General features: G+C 41.9%; 1 protein-coding gene across 8 annotated transcripts in view; it reads left to right on the plus strand.

Annotated features, from left to right (window-relative positions):
* SYTL2 (synaptotagmin like 2) overlaps positions 1-19,950 on the plus strand; it is a 54,779-nt gene that overhangs the window by 14,944 nt on the left and 19,885 nt on the right. For 7 of the 8 annotated variants that reach the window (XM_084519109.1, XM_084519113.1, XM_084519111.1 and 4 more), the window contains exons 3-6: positions 9,165-9,313; positions 12,645-12,780; positions 18,474-18,546; positions 19,129-19,228. In XM_084519109.1, the coding sequence (XP_084375235.1) occupies positions 9,165-9,313; positions 12,645-12,780; positions 18,474-18,546; positions 19,129-19,228 (458 nt within the window). Of the gene's footprint in view, positions 1-9,164; positions 9,314-12,644; positions 12,781-13,938; positions 14,044-18,473; positions 18,547-19,128; positions 19,229-19,950 lie in introns of those variants that run through there. The other variant, XM_084519114.1, reaches the window with a different exon arrangement.

Consider the following 19,950-nt stretch of genomic DNA (forward strand, 5'->3'; position numbering starts at 1 on the left):
TGTTACTTGTAGCTTGAGAGGGTGTGGTGGAAAATGCAAAGGCCTGCAGGTTGCAGTAGCCTGTAATCATCATGTTTCTACAACTGAGTGTCTCCTCTGGTTTCTGAATATTATAACTTCTGGAAGCTTACATCTGAAACCGATTTTCCTGTGTAGATGTGGCACACGGAGCTTGTTTTTTATATATGGTATATGTTAAAACGCTCCGTCAGTTAGCTCTCCAGCCAAGGAGATGTAATATTTTGGTTTGAATTCTACAGCCTTGCACACCTGGAGGACTCTTTAAGAGCTGGGATCAAATGTCGTTATCCAAGTATCCCAGCCTGACAAAGTGCTGTTTGTATGTATGCATAATGGAAGCCTTTTCATGTGATCTTTTTCCCCTCTAGAAAGAAATTCTGAGGCTCGAAGGGTGTTGTAATAACCCGTTCCATCTATGGAGCCTGTGTGCTGTCTTTCTGGAGTGTTGACAAACCGGTAACATGACAAAATCCTCTTTGAGCACCACCTTAGTGGAATTTTACAAATCGCCTGATGAGCCCTTTCCCTGCTCACAGCTTCTGCTGCTGTGTGGCTGAAAGTCAAAGTTGCCCACGCAGCCTCTTCAGGCCGTCAGCTTTAATTCCTGGCTCGTTGTGTGCTGTAATGGATGCTCACCCCATCCTGCAGCTTCTTCTGTGGTGCTCAGAGTTACACTGGTGGTTTGGGGAACAGCATCCCTGCTTCCCTTTTACCTCTGCCAAGGTCTCTCCTGAAGGAAAAGGGATATTGACGCTTCTCATGGGCAAAAGGCTGATGGAGAAATCTGACTACAAGAGGTGTGATGCAAAGAAATCAGTGGACTCTTCATCCTCTTTTTTGCCTAGGATGAGAAGAAGCCTCTCTTTGCTCCATTACCCCAGGAGGCGCTGCCAGCCTTGCACTTCTCCTTTCCCCCCTTCTTTCTTTCTTTCTCCTTTCCCCCAGAAGCTCCTGGAAACACCGTTGCGGGCTGTGGTTGGGGTTATTTTCTCCTTGTGTAAATGAGGAAGGCTCGTGATAGGGAAATGCTGATGAGGAGCTGTTTGTGAGGAGGGAGGTGACTGCAGAGCGCCCTGTAATGCATCGGGGGCTGTGGCACTGGCTTTCACTGAGAGAGAGCTCCAGATCTCTGGTTCTGTTGGGTGTTACATGCCCTTGCTTTCTCCTACAGGTCAGTGAGAATGTGGAAACCCTTGTAGAAATTGGTTTTTGTTCCTGTTCAGCCTTAGCAGACCTCTTACTCAGTCGCTTTGCAAGGCAGCACTCCTTGTATTGCATGCTGTCAGAAGGAAGTGGATTTTCTCTGTATTTGTTTTGAAGGATGGGAGGTATGTAAGGTATTAGCACGAGCTGTTAGCCTTGGTGGAACCAGACTAACGTGAAAGTGACTTTCAGTGACTGTCACCAGAATGCATTCTTAAAAGCTTCAGAAGTGCTTTTCTGATTGGTATAATGAATTTTGAGGGTGTGCTTAACAGAGAATCACAGAATCATCTAGGTTGGAAGAGACCTCCAAGATCATCGAGTCCAACCTCTGACCTAACACTAACAAGTCCTCCACTAAACCATGTCACTAAGCTCTACATCTAAATGTCTTTTAAAGACCTCCAGGCACATTTCTCGGTGGAGGTGGTTTTGAACATGAGGACCAGTTCAAGTTTAAAGGGCTGGTTAGAGACAAAAGAACCTGGAGATGATGTTTTTCAGGTGCTGTCAAAACTAATCATCTGTCTTCTGAAAAGAATTACCTGTTTTTGCTGCTCTGCCTCCAGGGTACGTTTTCCAAATGTTTTAAGAATAGCTAGGTTTTTTTTTTTTTTAAAGTTAAGTCTCTGCAAAAGATGTTCATCTCATTACCTTTTTTCTTATAAATCCCTTTCCATTATATTTGGACTACTTCATGATAAAAGCTTGGGTATCTGTAAATTATTGGAAAAATAACATTTGGAAAAGCCATGTGGCTCACAGGCGAGGCAAGAGCGCAGTGTGTTTGTACATGCTCTCCCTTCTGTCCTGATGAGTGGACAGGGTGACACCTTGTATGTTCGAGGTATCTTAGGCTGGCCATCATCCACACTAAGGTTTTTGGAAAGCTTTCTTGGGTTCTGGATCGATGCTGTCACCTGTACATGCCTTCAGTTTCTCTACATTTATATCTAAGGATATGTTAGGATCCTGCCAGAGGCATCCTATCTAGTAACGTGACTCTGGGGTTTCTCTCAGGGGACTGATGTCACCCTAGGCCTCAGTGGATTTTGATTCAAACTAATCTAGTAATAATAAGTGCAACTAATAAGAAAATAAAGCCTACAGTTCTTGTGGAGCTGATTTTAAAAACATACGAAACAAAACCAAACTTGCTTCGCAGTGAATTTAATTATTGCATTTCTTAGGACGTAATCTTGTGCCAACAAGGAGATTTTTTTATTATGTGAGTAATTCCAGTGTTAGTGATAAAAAAAAAAAAAAAAAAAACAAAAAACAAAAAAACAAACACCTCCATGTATTGATCTATTGTAAGATACTAATGGATAGGTTGCTTGAACTCTTTCTCTGAAAATACAGAGAGACAGAATTGTCAAACAGAATTTGCTCTCACATACTTCTCAGACATAGTACAGAAAAAATGGAAGATAATAATAGTTATTAATTGAAGTTCATGCTATTTTTCTAATTTGTACTCAAATCATATACCTGGATCTATTGGTTCTACTAGGGACTTCCAATTAATTTTAACAGCCTTACTTAGTAATCATGATTCTGAGACCTTTTGCTGTTATTAAAGCTCTCAAGCAGCACCCACAGTTGTTGCTTTCTTGAGTATGTAAGTACCTGAATAAAGTGACGTGAGCAAGTTCCTGTTGGAGCTGCAAAGTGCATCTGTCTGGGGAAAGAGTACAGGCTCCTCTTTTCTGGAATTATTTTGCCTTGTGGGCATTTTTTAGCACAAAATGTGACTTTTAGTATCAGATATTACCAAATGAGTGCCAAACCGAAACTTTTGTCTTTAGGTAGATTGGTCTTGATGCTGTATCTGGTCTGAAATCCTAAAATGTAATCCAGTCTAAAACATGACATCAATTCAAATAATGCAGGCTCATTTACAGTTGCTGTGTAAGTCCTGTCATCTGTCATTTGGCCAGGGTTGGTTTTTAGGCTTTATATGTCTGTTTTTAACTGGTAACATTAGGAATGTTGTGTTTGGGCAGATCCTGTGTGAGAATGCAGGTACTTATAGCAACCTTGCCTCCTCAGATTCAGGTCGTCTTGTACTGCTGTCCCAGGCTGGCTCTTGTCACAGATATCTTGTCACAGGACAGCTGCTCCTTTCTTGAGAAGGGTTCAAGGTTTGTTTTCCCTGGCAGGTTTATTTGGGTTGTGTATGAAGAGGGAGGCGAGGCCACTGGGAGCTTCGATGCAAATCCTTGAAAGCAAACGGGCCGACCAAACAGTAGAAGGCTGTAAGAGAAATGAGGCAGGTGGAAGCTAACAGAAACCATGAGGGCTGCCAGACCTTAAACACCTGCCCTCTGCTCTGCAACCTCAACAGATGAGGTATCTGTTACAGATGAGATATCCTGCTACAGATTTCCCGAATGGAATGAAGTCAGGCTTGTATAAAGTAAGGAATGCCCAAGAAAATTGTCTTTGTTTGTCTGCTTGGGCAGTATCTACATGATTTATCACGTAATACTAGTATAATGAAGCTTATTTTGAGCTTAACAGTGCTAGTAATAGTAGGAGAATAAATGTGTTGACTATGTGGTAGGAAAGCATACAAGAATAAAGGACTTGGTTTTCAGTGCATAATGTATATATAGTTTAAATGAAATACAGGGACAAGATGTTAGTTTGGTGTCCCAGGTGTTAGCACATTTTTAGGAGGGAAATGCTGCATAGCAGGGTTAATCTGGTCTGTAAGTTTCACAAAAAGGTGTTTAGCATAGAAGCTGGGATCACTGTTTCAGTTCCAAAAAACTTATTTCAGTGAGTCACTCCAGAGTTGCCAGCTTTCGCTCCTTTCTCTTCAAAACCAGGCTTATCTCACAAATGTATAGTTCAGCCATTCCGATGTTCCAGGTCTGAATTTCTTTTCCTCTCCTACTTCAGAATAAATGCCAGTTTGTCTCTTTAGCCATAAGGATCTGTTCTGACTACAGCCAATTTACTCCTCCAAGGATCCCACAGCAAGAAGGTGGCTGAGATTTTCATCAGGGTGTCAACAGTAGACTTCTGCCTATCCAGAAGTCTGGCTGCATTAAAACAGAAGAACGTGCACAACCACGAACAGAACTAGGCTGCCTTCTCCTCATGCCCCTGCCTACTTCAAATTACCCAGAACATTGCTACCCAGGGAAACCCCAAAAGCAAGATTTGAGGAGGTGTTGCTGATGAGGTATCATCACAGGGATGGGGAAAGGTGACCTAACCTCACTGGTTTCCTGTGTTTTCTTACTGCAGCCTTCAACCAGTTTAAAATTACATTGCATTATTTATACCAATCAAATAAGGATTGATTTTTTTTTTGAAAATTATACACATGTAGCTGCTATGCAAAAAGAAAAATCCCTATTCCTCACTCAGGCTTGGCCGTTATAAAAGTTCTGGGTGTAGTTCTCTACCAAATGCCAGAGTTCTCTATCTCTGTGCCTTATTGAGATATGGGCAGTGGCATGTTTGTGCAGATTGTGGTGTGTACAGTTACTCCTTTCGACTTGTAAGCCTTTTATGGCTGTTTAGCCTTCTCATAGAAGAAGGAAAAAAAATAATCACCAGGCCTGACAGGGTGTCTTGTCTAATATTCTTTTACTCCTGTCGCTGCATGAGTGGTCCTGCAAAAAGCATAAAAATGGCTTGTTTGGATCAGCTTCCAAACACAGAACCTAAATCCCTTTTCTTTTTGTTGGTTTAGGGTTTTTGGTTATGATTGCAGCAAATAGAAAGTGAGGATAAATTCCTGAAAAGTCTCTCTCCTTCCTTCTTCTCTACTCATTTGGTATTTCGTTTGTAAGAGGAAGGCTTTTGAAGTGGATTTATAGACAAGTTGGTGGTGTCAGGCTTTAAAAAACGTTTGTTTTGCCACTGGGCACTGGGGTGCTTTTATCACAAGTTCAGAATAGGAGTGTGTGAGACACTAGTAATAAATAATATAACTAAATACTAATTAAATCTATTAGCAACCAAATCTGTTGCTTGGAGCCAAACACAGACCCTGATTTCTTCTGAGTTGTCACCTCTCGCAAATTCTCTGGTGGTTTGTAACCACCAAGTAAGAGGGAAAAGGGGAAAGAGCGAAGAGATGCTGAGGAGGTCTAGCTGAGCAGTATTAGATATGGTACGTAGATATCAGGTATGTATTGTTGGATATTGTTCTTTAAAAAAAAAAAAAAAAAAACAACAATAATGGCAAAAAGACAAACAAACAAACCCCCCGAGGTCATTATCGCTTTGCTTTACCAGGCAGTGAGCTCTCACACCAGCCTACAAAGCACAAGATAAATGGTGTGGATTTGCTGATAGCAGGGTTGACGCGGGCTGATTGTATCGGAGCAGATTTCCTGCCTTGCAGTGGTGGTACCATGTGGTTTAGCCTGCTATCAGATGTTCCAGAGGTGGGGAGAGACAACCCATTTTATACACGATGGGTAGGCTTTGCCTGCAGAGTGCCTGACAGTTGCTTTGCATGTAAAATCCAAGTAATTCTGCACACACTTCATGCCCAGGTGGGAAGAGGAGTTTGTTGTCTTGCCATCAAAAATGTTTTACCAAGACACAGTGGGAAAAGCCTGCTAAGTAATGGGTAAACTCAAGTCTTGTTTTAAAAGAGGGTTTTAGAGTGAATTCTTTTTGTCTTGCATATCTTCACTCTTGAGTTTAACCTCTCTGTAGTAGAGACAGGAGCTAGCTTTATAGTATCTTCAGGCTGTTTCACTTTGAAAACTGCAGCACAGGGTACCTGGCACATTGAGAGACCACCGAGGGGCTCCACAACAAATGCATACGTTATGTGAAGTCATTACTGCGTTTTTTCCTAACTGCAAACTCGGCAGACGGAGCCTGCAATCTGAATCCTAATCTGGGTTCCAGCTAGTCCTTTCCTCACCAGGAGGAAAACGAGGTAACGCCACGTTGGTCAGCCTTTCTCTTGACAGAGGAGCTGGCGCAGGATCAACCTTTGGCTTCTAGTTCCGTGGCTTCCAGTTACATAGCCGTGGAAAACCGTGGTTGCAGTCTGGCTTCTGCACAATTCCTTTAAAGGTAAACCACAACCTAAATCCTTTGCGCAGCAGTGAAACAGGCACACACAGTACGATCAGTTTTTTTTAACTGCTGAGGCTTGCTCACAGCAGAGCTTGAGAACGCAAATTGTGTTGTAAAAATTGTCACTTGTAACCTCAGCATTTGTTTTTGAGTCTATGATGTGTTGGTGAACGTAGACTTCCCAAAGCTCTTTTTTTTTTTCTTGACAAGAGCTAAAACTAATTGCATTTCTCTTATTGGAAATCTGCCTCTTTATTTGTGGCTGTAAATGGCTGGGCATAGCTAGTATTTGTTGCTTTAATTCCTCAGAAGGTGGGACTGAGAGACTATATGCTTTTCTTGATGAGAGGAGGGATAAGACAGTCTAATCAAGGTCAAAAGTGCTCAGACTATGCAGGTGAGAAGGAAGAAGAAATAAATTCCTAAGTCTGTTGTGGTCAGCTTCCATCACGTCTTAAAAATGCAAGCTCTGCCAGCCAGACACATAACTTGTACAGAAAGTGCAGGGTAAATTGAGGCCACGCTTACCCCTGTTATAAATGGCTTTTATAACACCCCTGTTAGCCATTTATAACACCCCTGTGCTAGCACAGTTATCTCCCAAGGTCCGGGAGGCCGGCTGAGCTGGTGGAGTTAAGGCACGCTGACTTCTGTGGGCAGCAAGCAGGGGTGGGAGCACAGCATCCTCCATTCCCTGCCAGCTGAAATGGTGCAAACCCTGCTTCTGTAGGGATCTGCTGGGCTCGTAAAGGCCTCCTGCCACACCCTGGTTCCAGTGGTTGCACGCAGAGGTGAAAAGTGAGCAATGCCCAGGCTAGAAGGGCTGAATCAAGCAGAGGGAGGCCGTTGAATGCTTCTCCTGTGACTCAGACCCTTCCCACTCGAGAACCTCCCTTGGAACGTGTTCTCATCCAGCCCCGCAGCGCCAGCTGGGGTCAGAGCTCTGCTGGCCTGCGGGCTGTGCAAATAGCTGAAAAGCCAGGCCCTAGCCTAAAGGAACATCTGTTCTGAGAAGGTGAATAACACACTTGGGAAAGAAGGTGAAAGGGGGAAGCGATCATCTGTGTACAAGTTCTTCCATTCCTCCTGATGTTTGTGAACCCAGACAGGCTGAGCAGTGAGGAGTTGCCTCACAGCTGAGCAACGTCTGCCTGAGGACAGGGGGAAGCTACAGCTGGGCTCCTTTTCCAATGTGGAAGACCTGCAGTGGATGAGAAATGCATGTTCTGGCTTGGATGAAGCACAGTTATAGGCAAGAGGGAAGGCCAAATTTTACATTGCCCAGTAATGCTGAATCCTGGCACTGAAAAAGCCAACGGTGGCCTTGGCTGCTGGCAACCTCAGTGGGATGTAGGTGATTCAAGGCAGAGAAGCTGCTCTTACATCTGCTGAGGAGGGACTGACTGTTGACAGCTGCTTTCCAAGAGAAGTTCAAGTATTCAAATCCTGCTATAGCTGGATTTTCTTGCCCTAGTAGGCTGAAGGAGGGGGTGAGCAGCAGGTGAGAAGGGCCTCTTCGTGTCAGGGTTGGGACTGGCTCAGTGCCCTTTTTCTGTAAGGAATCCCTGTCTGTGCTTGGCAGTCTGGTCTGTGACATCCAGTAAAAGGCCTGTGATTGTAGCTGGGTGAGTGGACAGGAAGTTTCTTGACCTAAACACACCAGCACTACAAAGCTGGCAGTGACCTTGGCCATCAGACCTGCAAAGGATAACACCATCCCATAGCAACGTGGCACGTGTTTAGTCTTAATGTTTCTGAGAACTTGCAGAATTGTTTTCTCTTCGGCTTTGTTTTTAGCTTATTTCCTGAAGCATCACGCATGGAGAAAGCGTGTGAATCCCGATTTTATTTTTATTATTTGATTTTTTTTTTTCCTCTCTTGAGAAAGTACCCTCTAAATCTGCATAGCAACTTTCCTGGTCTGTGGGTTGGTCTCCAGGCCACATATAAGACAAATGACTCACGTGTTATGTGCCTAACAAGGAAAGGAAACGATCTCTGAAACTGCAAATCCGTTAAAAGTATGACCTGAAAAAGCAGGGTGACCCTGCTGCCTTCCTCTGTAACTTCTTGCATTCACATAAAACTTATCAAAAACTGGAACCGTCTGTCCAGTACGCTTCTGGAGGGTGTGTGTAGAGGTGGTAGTATCACATGAACAGCTTGAAAAAGCATCTGAGCCTCAAAACAGCCCTGAACTCGCCTTTGGCACAGATTTCCTGTGCTGTCCTGATAGCTTATCTCAGCCTTAACCTTGGGACAACGGGCCTTCGGAGGCAAGAAGTCACAATCTGCAGTTACTGGAGGCTTATCCAGGGCTGGCTCAGCTTGTAAGTTGATCAGAGCAAAACATCTTCTTGAAGAGCTCCTTTAACGGATGCTCTGAGGGTAGCGGGGCTGAGGCTTTTCCCTCCCCAGCTCATTGTCGTCTCTCATAATCATAACTCGTAATCAAACAAGGGAAGTAACTGGTTAGAAGAGGGAAATAGCATGCTGAGACAGCTTGAAAACAATCAAACAAGCAAAAGCAACAACAAACAATCTAAATCCATAAACAAAAAAAAAAAACACACCTAAGCACTTCCAGAGCACTGCACTGGAACAGATCCATCCAGGCTTCGATTATTTCATCTCCTTGTCATCTCCTGATTTCTGCAAGAGGTGTTTTGAGTCTTAAAAAGCAGAAAGACAAAGCAGCAGAAAATATTTTATTACTTAGTACTTTTTGCCACTTCCTTCCCCCACCTGTTATCTTGCATTCAGTACTGGTGAGGAACCTGTATACATGTATCGACATCATATTTCGTATTTCCCTTCTGTTCATACAGATACATAGTCTGTGCATGTCTCTGTCATTTTTCAATCTTTTTTTTTCCCTCCAGGCATTTACCAGAGAAAATCAAAGACGATGTTCAGCTAAAGAACATGAGCGGACAGTGGTTTTATGAAGCCAAGTCAAAGAGGCACAGAGATAAGATCCATGGAGCAGATATTATCCGAGCTTCCATGCGAAGGAAGCCTGCCGCTGTTGGTAAGCATCTGGCTTATGTTTGGTAGTGGAAAGGCTGGCGTGGAGATGAATCTCTTAGTTAACTATCTTCTGACACTGTTGTATGTGAAATACAAGAAGAGTGTGTAAATGTTATGAACAGAAAATGATTCAAATGGGGGTTTTTTTATGTAATTTTACAGTGGTAGTTTTCCACTCAAGCAATGCTATGTACAAAGAGGGAATTCAGTGTGATCACAGAATGGCTAAGGTCGGAAGGCACCTCTGGGTCCACCTGGTCCAACCTCTGCTCAAGCAGGGACACCCGGAGCAGGCTGCCCAGGGCTGTGTCCAGGTGGCTTTTGAAGATCCTCTCTCCAAAGAGGAGACCCCACAGCCTCTCTGGGCAACCTGTGCCTGTGCTCCATCACCCACCCAGCACAGAAGTGCTTCCTGATGTTTAGACAGAACCTCCTGTGCTCCAGTTTGTGCCCACTGCCTATTGTCCTGGCACTGTGCACCACTGAGAAGAGCCTGGCTCTGTCTTTATACCTTCCCTTCAGGTATTTACAGACGTCAATAAGGTTCCCCTAAGCCATCTCTTCTCCAGGCTAGAAAGCCCCAGCTCTTCCAGTCTTTCCTGATAAAAAAAGATGTTCCAGTCCCTTAGTCATCTTGCTGGCACGTCGTTGAACTCTCCAGTAGGAAGCAGGATGTGATGACTGCTATCAGGAGGGACAGGCTTGTGTTTATGCGTAGGACTAAAAGCCTTCTGCAGTCCTGGATTGCATTCTTGAGGCCCTGTGAGTTACCCTAGAACAGGTGAAGAATCAGACTGAGGGTGTTCCCACTTCAGTGTGGATTTTCCAGATTTTGGATGGTTTGTTTGAGACCTCAGAGATTTAATTTTGTACTTTTAAACCTTAAAAAAAAAAGAAATCAATCAAATTTGGGGATATAATGTATGTAACATCAAAAGTAAATGCAGTATAGTGTTTCAGGAGAAACAAAACAAAGAGAACATAAGAGCTGCCCCACTGGACTAAGCCAAAAGCTTTTAATACCCGCATCCTTTCTCTGAGTGCCTGGCAGCATGTGTAGCCTCCAAGACCAGCCTGCAGCCACTTGCACCAAAGAAATTTTGAATCAAAGGAGGTATTTGTAGATTTTTTTTTTTTCTTATTAACTTGTCTAAGAAGTTCTTTAAAGTTGTGCCTCTTTAACACTCACCATGTCCTGTCTCAAGGCCTTCTGGAATGAAGGTTTCCCACATAAGCCGTAAACATTTACTGTTCCAGGTTTTGAGCTGATTGCCATTAATGTTATGACTGGGAAAGAAAGCAAGTGGTCAACCTGTGTTCATAGAAGCATAGGTAAAATAGTATATGGGATTTTATAGTTGTCTTATAAATCTCTCCAGCACCTGGCTTTTTTTTAGCCTGAAGAGTACTCATCTCTTTTGTTGTTCTTTGTACAGGAAGCAATTTTATTTCTGAGGCCCATGTCCCCTCTTGCCCTCCTGTTGTTCTACCAAATCCTTTTGACTAAAAGGATTTTACGTACATACGTTCATTCAGATTGTACTGAAATGTGTAATTTTAAGCTCTATTAAGGGATTTGTGTGTGCTAATGAGGCAAGTATGATGCTTCTCAGTAATGGTGGAGGATTACAGTTTACTACTTTTATAGTGTGTTTTTTTAACTAAAACTTAGCCAGATTAGACAAAAGAAAATAATTCTATGTTACACCTTCTCAATACCTATATTCCTGGAGATAAGTTTGGATAGCAGCAGTTTAGTCAGCTGTGATTACTGTCTGGCAGATTTGGGACTTTACCTTAACAAGGAAAGGCCTGAAACAGAAGGCACAAATTCACAGGAGGTCAGTGCAGAGTTTTCTGTGATTTTGCCTAGTGTGGCCTTCCTGAAAGTTACAAAAATCAGCTGTAAAACTCCAGCTACAGTTTACAGTAACTCTTACATATAGCTTAAAGGAAAGCACTCAAAGATGTATCGTGAAGGAAAGTTAACTACTCCCAATCTTATTACTTGAACAAAGGCACAGTGTTACATTCAGAGCTATGTGCAATGCTTGGCTTCACTGACTCATTACATACCAAGATATTTTTGCTTGTAGATATGGATGATGAAAAATAAGAATGGAAATCTTGCTTATTTTTTCATACTGCAAAATAATAAATTCCTTCATAAAGGATTAGCTACCTGCTTACATGAAAATTATGACCAATTTCCAGTTTACTGCTGTAGAAAAGGAATAGTTGACTTCATTTACTGAACCTCAACTTTATTTTCAATTTCCTGTGGCTTAGTTGGTTTTTGTTTCTTCAGCTTACAGAGGTTGAATTTTTAATGTTTATCTAGCTGCAAGAAGTACGGGGTCAGTCTTTACCAGGGTTGTTGTAGGAAACTTAAAATTGTAGAATGGTTTGGGTTGGAAGGGACCTTAAAGCCCACCGAGTTCCACCCCCCTGCTATGGGCAGGGACACCTCCCACCAGCCCAGGTTGCCCAAAGCCCCATCCAGCCTGGCCTTGAACACCTCCAGGGATGGGCATCGACAGCTTCTCTGGGCAGCCTGTGCCAGTGCCTCACTTGGTGCTCTGAGGGAAGAATTCCTTCCTTACATCTAATCTAAACCTACCTTCTTGTAGTTTAAACCATTCCGCCTTGTCCTATCACTGCAACTCCTGACAAAGAGTCCCTGCCCAGCTTTCCTGTAGGTCCCTTTAGGACACTGTGAGGTCTCCCTGGAGCCTTCTCTTCTCCAGACTGAACATCTCCCGCTCCCTCAGCCTGTCTTCACAGGAGAGGTGCTCCAGCCCTCTGATCATCCTCGTGGCCTTCCTCTGGACTTGCTCTAACAGGTCCCTGTACTTCTTGTGCAGCCGGCCCCAGGGCTGAATGCAGGACTCCCTGTGGGGTGGTCTCAGCAGAGAATCACCTCTCTTAACCTGTTTTTGGTGTGGTCCAGGATACAGTTGGCTTTCTGAGTGCATGTTGCTAGCTCATGACAAGCTTTTTGTCCACTAACCCCTTCAAATCCTTCTCCTCATGGCTGCTTTTAATCCAGTCTCCACCCAGCCTGTATTCGTGCTTGGTACCTTGCACTTGGCCTTTTTGAACTTCATGAGGCTGGCATCTCCTCCCCCATAGTGCCAACTGCACTATGTGGAATTTATAGTAGTATTAAAATATATATCCTTGAGAAGGCACCAGATCTAATTCTGTACGTAATTCAAGCGTAGTGGACTTCTGAGAGAGATGTAAGACCCAGTGTAACTACTTCTCTTTGCTTGTTGTGAAATCCTGTATGAACACGTGGGAAATAACAATCTTCTTCTTTCATGTTGTAGCTGAAGTGAGTCAGAGCAAATCAAACAAAGCAAAGAACAGCTGGGTGAGCAATGTGAATAAAGAAGTCTTTGTGCAACCAGAACTCCATGGCATCGTGGAACATCAGGAAGAAGAAGAACTGAAGTCTAGTTCAAGGTAAGCTGTCTGTTCAATCCCAGAATGTGTACATCAGGACTGGTGAAATGCCTGAGCTGTAAGTTCCTCCCAAAACATTGTCCTTCCCTCTTATTTCAGAGATCAACTATTTCCTTAGAGCTTCCAAGGAATCAATATGTATGGAAGGCTGACAAATTGTACTTGTCCACTGTTAGATGGTCTGTATCTGAATGCAGCTCTCTGTAGGTTACTTCTGCAAGGAGAAAGCTGCCAGTGCTGTGTGGAATGGTCCCACGCATGTTCCTCATGTCACAATTTTGTCTTGCTCCAGAAGTGAGACCAGGATTTTCAGGTTAGACTAGCAGCAGGCTGTGATCAGTCCTCTACAGTCCCCTTACTAATATGGGGACAGAAACCTCTGCATCTGTTCACCCAGGGAGACCAGACTATTGATTCAGCCTGAATTTTAAACTTGGACCATACAAAGAATCAGATTGAAAAATTGCTTTGGGATGGAATTTTCCATGGTGTGTGTTTTAAGACCTCTTACACTTTTGTAAGGAGGCCAAATGTACTTCAGGTGGAAAGAATGAGAACTTTTGGATATTCGATAAATGTGATTCTACCAAGGAATGTCTCTCTGCAAGGTAGTCTTCCATTCAGAGTAAGGCAAGACAGCTTGCGTGTGACTGAATGTCTACAGCTGTTGCAGTAAAGCTGAATGAATTATTTCGGAGCTAAGGAGGATTTGGTGTTTTATCACTTTAGCTAAAGTCCATAAACATTCCAAACAGCTTCATATTGCTTAGAAATATCCTGAATTGACTTCTAAGAGAAACATTTCCTCTCTAAAATGCCTACATGTTAATTTGCTGTGTGTAAAGCTTTCAAAAAGGCTGCGTTTGAAAACAAATGGTGATTTCCTAGCTAGGGAGTCTCCTAGCACATGGAAATTAATGTCTTTAAACAGCCAGGTTCTCAACCCTATTGAGGAAACAAGAACTAGGGTGTAACAAATACAACTATCGTTTATGCTTCCAGTGAACACGGTGAGGTAAGAGCAAGAGTTCCTTTTAGGATGACTCCTTTTACTTCTAGTTTTACTTCTGTGCCATTGATTGGTTCTGTAAGCTTTCACCTTTTTGTCTGTCTTCTTCATCCTTCTCTGTACGTCCTTTGTTTTTTCTTTGCAGCAAGGCTTGTCTCCTCCTATGCACTTGCACAGTATCTAGTAGCAGTTCCATCTTTCGCTTTCGTGGTCTGCAAACTGGGCATACACGTTCATGATGAATGGCACCAAAGGTTGGTGTAAATCTTAACAACTCTGGCTTGCTTTGCTGGTCTTTCTTATCCTTTACATTTCATTATCAGTGAACTCAGAGGGGTATCTGCCCTACCTGTGTCTGAAATTGTCCTGAAATGTCAACTAAATTGCTTTTTCTATAGACTTCCCAAAAAGTGGAGTTGTATGGTAATGATAATTAAGTTTGCATAGCATAAGAAAGAACTTAGCTTCCCCTTCCAAGTTGACTGACAATGCTGGCGGTGTTAGTTTTTACCCAGTGTAGGTTATTTACAGTGGCTTTTACCTTCACAAGACTATGGAATGATTCCTTTATGAACAGCAGAAGGCATGCTGCTGTTTAATACATTTTTACAACATTTTGCATGTCACCTTCCACATCAGGGAAAGGAGATGAAACTGTAAAAGAAGTCCAGCTTCATATTTGCACCATTAAAACTTCACAGATTTTGTGACTGACCAGAGAGTAACAAACTTCATAAACTGCTAGGGCAGCTTCTTCAAAAAAAAAAAAAAAAAAAAAAAAAGCATAGTGAGGTTTAAGAGCATGTAGACTGTTTAGAATGTGACCAACTTGATTGTGATCTTTAACTTAAGGTGCTTTAGTGACTTATTTCAGGTCACACCCACGTGAATTGTGATAGCTGTTACCCAGGACCCTCTCCTGCCCTCTGCTCCCAGTTGTGCTGGCTGCCAACCTGTGTGCCTTATTTATATCTGCTCAGGATGTTCCCCCTAAAGCAAGCTCCTGTAGTCCAGGCTTCATGATGCAGTTGGAAACAGACCTGAGGAAGGGATCTGTAACATGTGGGCTGGGCACTTACTTGCCCTCACTTTGCATGCATACTCGATTAGATGTCTCAGATTATTTGCTTGCTCCAGCATTTCACATTTGGTAAGGTAATGCGGCAAGTCTATGTGTAATTCAGTTCTTATGATTTCAGTAGAGGCTTATTTCACTGCAGCTGAGGTTAGTCTATGCAATGGTGCAGCTGGGAAATTGCAGGAGGTGCCATACGTTCCTAAATTATTCCTCCTTTCTGTTCTCTTGATCCTGGACTTTTGAAGAGCCTGGTCTGACCTGGCTGTACCTGCGTCTAATGGCAGCAGTTGATTGAAATTGAGAAGGGAGAACGATTCTAGGAAAGCAGTGACCCTACCTGTTGGGGGAAAGAAGGGGTGTTTGATTCAGGCTTTAGGATAGCAGAGTTAATTTCTGTTGACTCTTCCTCTTGCAGCACAATAGTCTCAAAATGTCTGGAAAGAAGGGGATGAAATCAGGCATTACTTTAGATGTTGGTATTGCCTGAAGTGAGTTACCAGCTTCTAGTGTTCAAATGCTACCTGTGGTTCAAGCACTTGAGCCTTTATTATGTTTTTCAAGTGCTACATTAAGGGTATGTTTGTGGGAATTTTATTTTTAGGTTTGTTTTTGCTTTTCTTCCCTCCCTTTCCTTCCCCTTAAAAGAATGGGCTTCAGGCCATCGCTGGCTTTGCAGACTTTGTACAAAGTAAGCAGCTGCTAACCTCAGGACTGGGACCAGAAGATAGGCAATAGGCTTCTTTTGTTCTGGATCCTATTAAAGCAAACAGCTTCTAACTGAATGTTAGCTCAGTTCTAGTAGATCTACATTTGCATGCTTCTGAGGCTCAAATTCAGCCCTGGGGCCAGCTCAGTTGCTATTTTGTCAGGGTGCTGTGGTATTAGATGTAATCAGCCCACAATAATATTCTTAAAATTAGCATGGTGAGCTCCAACCCCAGGCCCTAAATGTCAAACTCCTGTAACAAAGCTATAACTACTTGTTTTTTTTTGTGGGCGTTGCATCCCAAGGTGCCTGTCTCGCATACCAGGCCAGTGAAATGTCTTTTGCAGGTGTAACCTTGTACGGAATGAGTTTGGATAGTGTGACTCAGACTGTCAATATTACCTCTGCTCGGTGATAACCATCTGTCTGTATGCTGATTCTTGAAAAAGGGCACTGTTAAAGGGGTTTTCTCTTTCCAATTAAGATTTGTAGGGGCTTTTCTTCCCCAGGGTAGAAAGTACTCACTCCACTATACTGAACAAGTGACAAGTGTGGGTCCTAAAGTTCTGCAAGGTGAAAAATTAAATAAAACCCTTAAGTCTTAAGATCCACATAACTTTTCTGGAATAGCAGGGGTGCTGGGATACCTAGATAAGGCCATTTATGCAGTACTGTTAAATTGCACTGGCTTTACTCCTTCCAGACAGGAACTTCTGCACCAGATTCCTAACCATTTGGAACGAGCTCAGGAAGATTATGTGCCTGAATGTGAGGCCACTTCTGAGCAGACGTGTCAGGCAGTGCACACAAATCTCTAACCCCGTCCTCTGCCTTTGCTCCTGCCTTGACCTCGTTGCCTCTTGGTTCCTGTCCAGTGCTACCAGTGCCTTCACGGGTTTGGGTCTGCACTGTGTTTTTCAGTGCTTTGTTTTGCAGAATTGCAGTGCTGCATTTTTTTTAGCAGGCAGTATTTATTAGCTTGGCTTCATGCATTCTTAGATTAGCCTTGTGAATACACGGGTCTCTTTGGCTTTCTCATCTGTATAGGTTGTGGGTAAATTCCCGTGTTCAGACCCTGTGTCAAGAAACTCAGTTGTAGGGTCTTGTTTTTTTGTTGCCCACTTTTTCCACTTTTCCCCTTCAGGATTTTCAGTATATAACGCCAAAGTAACAACTCTTTGATTATTCTGTGGTACATCTGAAGTTGCACTGCATTGAAATATCGCAGGATTGTGTCTGTGTTCCATAAGCATTTTGAAAAGTCTCTCTCCACCTGTTTTAAAAAGAAAAAAAAAAAAAGGAACTAATCAGAAGAATGTCTGATAAGTTTCCTACACCCAGAGTACATAAGAGCATTGCCCTTGTTTAAAATAAGGGAAGGGTTGAAGCATTCATGACCTAGACCTTAAAAAAAATAAATAATAAAAATCATGTTTGTGCTGTTGGTCAGTAGATGGTCAAGATGAGACATAAAGTACAGGAGCTCGTAAAAGCAAAAGCACAAACTCAAGTGCTCATAAAAACAAGAACCCAAACTCCAGCCTAATGGAATAAAGACTCTTTAAATATATGTATCTTCATTTCTTTTTAAAGTCATAGAACTAAGGATCAAAACTGTAATGTGAAATGAAGTTTTTGACAACAAATTAAAAGCTTCAGTATTAAGCTCTTTGAGAACTATACTTTTTCTTATTTAGGAGCTGGGATTAGAAAAAAAAAAAAAGAATCTTTAGAGCTGGCGTGTGCATGTGAGAGGCTGCTGCAGTTGGCGTTGAAATACAAGAACAATTTATTTTGCTCACCCATGAGTTCAGTGCATCCCTGAAGTTTGTATCGCTATCCACACAAGCGTATTTCTTAGAAGTAGTGTGGAACCAGAAGAGCAAGGAAGAGATGGAGAAGGTTATAGCTCAGATAACTGTTTTCGTATGTTTGTTTCCAATACCTAGTGTTCAGGCAGCCCGTTAATTACCTTCCTTGTAATGATGTTTCTCTACAATAGGAGTGATGTCACTTTTCAGATGTGCTTAGCTGTCCAGGTGCCCACCAGCCATTTTTCTTCAGTTTTGAGGTTAACAGTGCTGAAACCTGGAGAAGCTGGGAATGTTGCTCTCTACCCAGCAGGGCAGACTGTTGCCGGTTACGTGATCAGAGAGATCTTTTAGACTCAAAATATAAACAAAATCTGATTGTTTTTGGGGAAAAAAAATCCTTTTGCAAGTAGTCAAGTAATGTTTTTTAATGTAACACAGGAACTGTTTCTTCTGGCTGTTTTAAGTTCTTCCTTGGGGTATACTTAGTCAGGACGACAATTAATAACTTCATTTATTTGCAAAATCTGTGGTTTGATAACATCTTAATTGAAAGAATAGCTTGTAAGGCCTCCCTCTAAGGGAATCTGCTCTTGTCTGTGGCATGTCAAATCTTTGCTGTAGTGCTCGGGGAGTTCCCCTGATTTTTCTGGCTTGGACACTTTGCAAAGCTCTCTTTTTACTGTACTTAGCAATTTTCTTCACTTTGGTTTCAGTCCTAGAAGTACAGATGTAGGACAAGAATAGTGGTAATACTGGTACTGTTTGGAGAATGGTTATGTTTACTTAAAAAGCTTGCTCAAAAGTATAAAAGATATCAAAAACGCTGTTCCTGTCCTGGCAAGTAGAAGTTGCACTGAATTCTTTAACAAGCAAAGAAATTGTTGCAAGGAAATAAATCATCAAGGTCATCCCCTTGATATGGGAAGGAGAAGGTTTGATTCTAAATATGATGAGAACACTGAAGAGAAAGCTAGGTGCCAAGAGGTCATATTTGAGTATGTGCAACTGAATATCTGTTTTGCATTTTTAAAAAGGCTTAAAATAACACCCAGTTTGCTGAAGTTGTTATATGTTGTTTCCTTGCAGTTCTAAAACAGTAACTTCAGGATTAGACAAACCAGAGGAAAGATCTATGAAGACAGCAGTCTCGCCAGTAAAGGTATGATTGGTATTGAACACAGCAGATGTTATCTCTTTATATTTTTGTGTTTTTTTGCTTGAATGATCAATATAATTAGATATTTGAGGAAGAAAGATAATAAGTTGGAAAAAAAATAGTATTTTTTGTTCTGGAGGGAGATAATGGAAACCAGTAAAAGTTCAGTCCTGATGTGCTGTTATGGCTATAATCATTGGCTTTCTGTGCTTGACATTATTTCCAACTCCTTTAGCCACTGAAAAGAAATGTCTTGCTATCTTCCACTATCTCTAAAGTACAGAAGTAGAGAGAATTTCTTGTAACTTGCAACAATTTGGGATTGTCAAATGTCTTTAAGTGGTGGTTTCTCCCTGATGTTGGTGACTTTAGGAGGAACAGGATTAGGCTGTCACTAGCATTTCTGATATTTCCATGGTTCATGCTGTTTAGGTTTCTTGTCATGTCTCCAGCTTAGGAAGCATGCTTTTAGACTCAGCCAACAGGGTAGTGAGGCAGAGGAAATCACTGCACTATCATGTATTCTGCCAAAACTGTACTGATAAGTAACTTGACTCCAATTATAATGTTCATTCCTTTTTTTAGCAAAGGAGAAATCCATTTAATTCCACTGTATCAGGTGATAACTTGAGCAGTGGAGAATCAGAAAACAGACCAGACATTCTACCTCAGCTATCAAAGAAGGGTAAATATTATGTTTAACATGACTGAATTTCTTGGTGGTGGATATGGAAATTTTTACTTTTGTTGCTTCTCATTGTAGGATAAAACAGATTTTGATAACTATTCTATTTGAGTTCATTTCAAACCTAAGATAAAACATGAATATATTTGAGAAAACAGCTGTTTCACACATGTAAATGGGTTTTGATTCTTTTTTCACCTGCATTTTTGTCAGCATTAAGCACTCTATCTGAAAAGACTGTTTTGTCCTGAATCACTAGTAGAGAACATAAAAACTTCCTTGAGTTGGGCCTTGCTATCTACATGACCTTTCAGTCATTGGTGCTATGAACTCAACAGAAGGGTCAAGCCTAACTGTCTTTAATCTTTTTTTTTCCTCAGTCCTGTTTATTTTAGAATAAAAAGAAGTCATGCCTTTTCCCCAGTATTCTCTGCAAGTAGATAAGTGATAATATATCACAGTATAGGCAGTTGAGACTAATTTACAGGTTTATGTGTGGAAATTACTCTCCTGTATCTGTTATGAAGCTTCTTAACAGAAAAAAGGGAGTCTTACACATTAGAAATAAAAATAATCTTTATATCTCTACTGAGAGATCATTCCTGCTTTTTAGCCTGTCCTACATAAAAATGAAAATAGATTTTCTGTAGCTTGCTGTTTGTCTTCTGAACCTGAAGAGATGCTTATGTATTCAAAAGCACCCCTTCCCTGCAAAGTTTGTC

Source organism: Aythya ferina, assembly GCF_964211825.1.
Source record: "Aythya ferina genome assembly, chromosome: 1".
NCBI classification, from domain to species: Eukaryota; Metazoa; Chordata; class Aves; order Anseriformes; family Anatidae; genus Aythya; species Aythya ferina.